Source organism: Octopus bimaculoides, chromosome 8 (genome assembly GCF_001194135.2).
Source record: "Octopus bimaculoides isolate UCB-OBI-ISO-001 chromosome 8, ASM119413v2, whole genome shotgun sequence".
In the NCBI taxonomy this organism is placed as follows: Eukaryota; Metazoa; Mollusca; class Cephalopoda; order Octopoda; family Octopodidae; genus Octopus; species Octopus bimaculoides.
Genome location: NC_068988.1, coordinates 50521709 through 50525008, shown reverse-complemented (window position 1 = coordinate 50525008; position 3300 = coordinate 50521709). Strand labels below are relative to the sequence as shown.

The 3300-nt window shown below is 35.6% G+C and overlaps 1 protein-coding gene across 1 annotated transcript in view; it reads left to right on the top strand.

The window, feature by feature from the left end:
• The window catches only part of LOC106880565 (myosin regulatory light polypeptide 9), an 81086-nt gene that overhangs the window by 73241 nt on the left and 4545 nt on the right, over positions 1–3300 (top strand). The window contains exon 4 of the mRNA XM_014930560.2: positions 2343–2410. Coding sequence (XP_014786046.1) covers positions 2343–2410 — 68 coding nt within the window. The remainder of the gene's footprint in view (positions 1–2342; positions 2411–3300) is intronic.

The following is a 3300-nucleotide window of genomic DNA, read 5'->3' as shown; positions in this document are numbered from 1 at the left end:
ATATAGGAAAATGAAGAATAAGGCAGAATGCTAAATTGGAAGCATGTTTTAATAAAGATTTCTAACCGGCTTTCATTGCGAAGCAAATTTTTAAGAAAGAGAATGAAAATGTTTTTTACAAAGAAGTACAAAATGAGAAAATAATATATAAAAAAAATAATATATAAAAAAAAATAATATATAAAAAAATAACTATACCAATACATTATATTGTCTTTGAGCTTTCAAAGTTCAATGGTAGTTCATGTATATAATGGTTGGAAAAATAAGGATGCATGAGAATTGAGAGTTGTGTTAGGTTTAAAAAAAGGGTTAAAAGTTTGTGTTAAGCTGGAAGTGTGTGTAAGGGGAGACAAATGTTTTTAGTTGGAGTTATGAACTCTATCTCCAACTAAAAACATTTGTCTCCCCTTACACACACTTCCTCCTGGACATTTGAGAGAGTTCATATCTCTATAAGTCTCTCCACAAGTGCTTAATGAATATTTGCAATGAAGGGTCTAATAGTAAAATCTTAGCTTCAAATAAATTTGTTTGGGTGTGTATTTATTAGTGTTAGTGGTAGTATTGCTTAAGCTCTTTGTTGCCTTTGGAGCATAGGCCATCAACAACTTTTTCTCCAATGTCTTCAACTCTAGGCTGTCCTTCCTGCTTCTTTCCAGTTGGATCTCTGATTTTTCAGCTCTGCATGTTTCCCTGAGTGGAAACTTCTCTCTCCTAGGTCTGGCTGATCTTGATTTGCTTCTGTAACTTTGCTTTTTTCTAAGTAGGTGTGTTAACCTCTTGCAAACCCATTTTTACCTCTAGGATGAACTGATCCATATTAGTCTGGCCTGTATCCCTTGACTTGTCCCACATGGGATGCCATATCAGGAGCTTGCTCTCTGCCAGTATACCTCTCAGTCACTGAAGCACATAAGCCACCACACTATAATAAAGACTAGACTTGGTGGTGGTGGTGGCAGCGGTCATAGATTATCTATGTGGTTGATGTTCAAAGAAAGCACTCAATACTTTGTCGGGTGACAGTATGTATTTGAAATTGTGAAATTCAGCATACCTTACCACTCCGTGTTTCTTATTTGAAGTGGTCTTCGCCTGAAAGCCCACACCTACTAAGAAACTCAGAGTAACATTGAATTTCCCAGTATGAAATTTTAACACATTCCAGTATATACTGCTAGGCATACATACATCTACTGTGCGAATGGCTTGCAGGTCTTCTTCAGGCAGGTTTCAGATTGATGTAATTGTTAGGACAGCCTGACTATCTGCATGAAAACATGAGTAGAGTGTGGGCGGGGGACCATGGAGAGGGCACAAGTTGATCCCAAATACTTGCATCAGAGAACCTAGCGAATCACACTGAAGTACTTTGTGGTGGTGTTAAACCAGAACATGTTATGCCTACTTTTAGACAAACTGATTGAGATAAATGACAAGAGAGTTGCTAAACAAAATTGTGTGGGGTTGAGAGAGGAAACAGTTATAGTTTCAGATATTTTAGGCATGCTTCAAAACGTTCCACCTTGGATAGTTCTTAAATAACCTCCAGTATTTTCAGTGGGAACCCTATGATTGTAAGCTCTATGCTCTAACCACAAGGCTTAGGGAGTTGGGATCATGATTATGAGGTCATGTGTTTAATTCTTGGACCAGGTGTCCTTTTGTGTCCTTGAGTAAGGCACTTCATTCATGTTCTCCAGCTGAATATGAGTAACAGTCCAGTGCTGGTGCTGCTCTTCTCTATCCATCTGTCACATCCTTGATAGGCCACTGGTTATAGGTGGGATGATCAACAGGATGTCTTTGAGCAGACATTAAACATCCCCTTGATATGTATTAGAAAAATTAGAAAAAGTATGGTGTAAGCTACCAGGTCATACTTGCGAGCTTGTAACAGTTAAGTTTTTTCTTTTATATTTCCTGAGTGATATGGCAAATATTATGGACTGTTTATATGCCTGCATTTGTGTCCTGTCAGAAATTAAGTATTTTCTTAACCAGTAAAGGAAGTAAAGGAAACTCGGCTTGTGTTACAGTCTCTGTGTAGTTGCCATGAAAGCTTAAACAAATTTAGGAAGTACGATGGGTTTTTTTTCTTTTTTTGTAGCAAATGATCTTAAATTATAAGAATATAGTGTTGAGTGTGTGCTTCCTGTGAATCATGTGTTTACATGTGATGTAATATGTGTGTTTGTAGTTACATGCTCACATAAGTTTACACACATTTTTACATACTTATATCTCAGGGCATTTCATTGAAATGTGTGGGCAAATTGCTACAAGCTAGATATGCTGTGATTCCTTTGAATAAACCAGTTTAATCTATTTATTATCAGGTGTCATTCATGAAGACAGGCTACGAGAGCTGCTGACCACTATGGGAGACCGCTTCTCTGATGAAGATGTAAGTGAACTTTCTTCATTTATTACTATCAACGACCATGCATTATGTCCATTGATCTATACATGTAGATACATGTATGATTTAAGTTTATTCTGTTGGTATGACCATTGCTTGTTAATGAGCTGCAAAGCAAAGATGGCTTTTTTAAGACTAACTGATGTTTTGAAGCTTTTTACTACAACTTTGCTCTAAAGTGTTTCTTAAGTTAAATGCAAGTCTGGCAAGTGGCACTATCTACAGACTTATGTCCCTTTTTGGACACTAATAGAAAGACAATATTTGTTGCATGATTAGCAGATATATGTTCTTAGAGGTGACAATAATTTATGAACTTGATTTGGATTCATGTACCATTGAACGGCTAAAATTGCTCGCCTTTGACAGATAAACACATCTATCTGTACAATATTTGAAGAGATTATTGATATCTCAGCAGTTTTCTTTCTTTGTGCTTTGTTTCAGTTTTGCATATTTAATGCAATTCCCTTCAAAATATATTTCCCACTTCTTGCTTTTTGTCTTTGTTTTGCTGTTTTCTATGTTTTTCTTCCAACTGCTATTTTTATATATACTTATATCTCATTAAATTGTGATACCATTTTTAAAGTGTGTTAACTATTTATTATGTGATTGATAATTCCAAAAGTACCAGGTTAACCCTGCAGAGAGTGTATATTTATACGCATACATGTGTATGTCTGTGTTTGGCATTTCTGCATAGCAGCAGTTTGTCCCTGATTTTCAGTACCACTTTACCAAATTCTTTTAATAGATTAAGATCAAGTATCTCAGCTGACAGAATATTCTCAAAGAAGGCTAAATTAAAAATCTGATTGACTTCCTTAAAACATCATGGCTGTGTGTGTATATATATATATATATATATATAT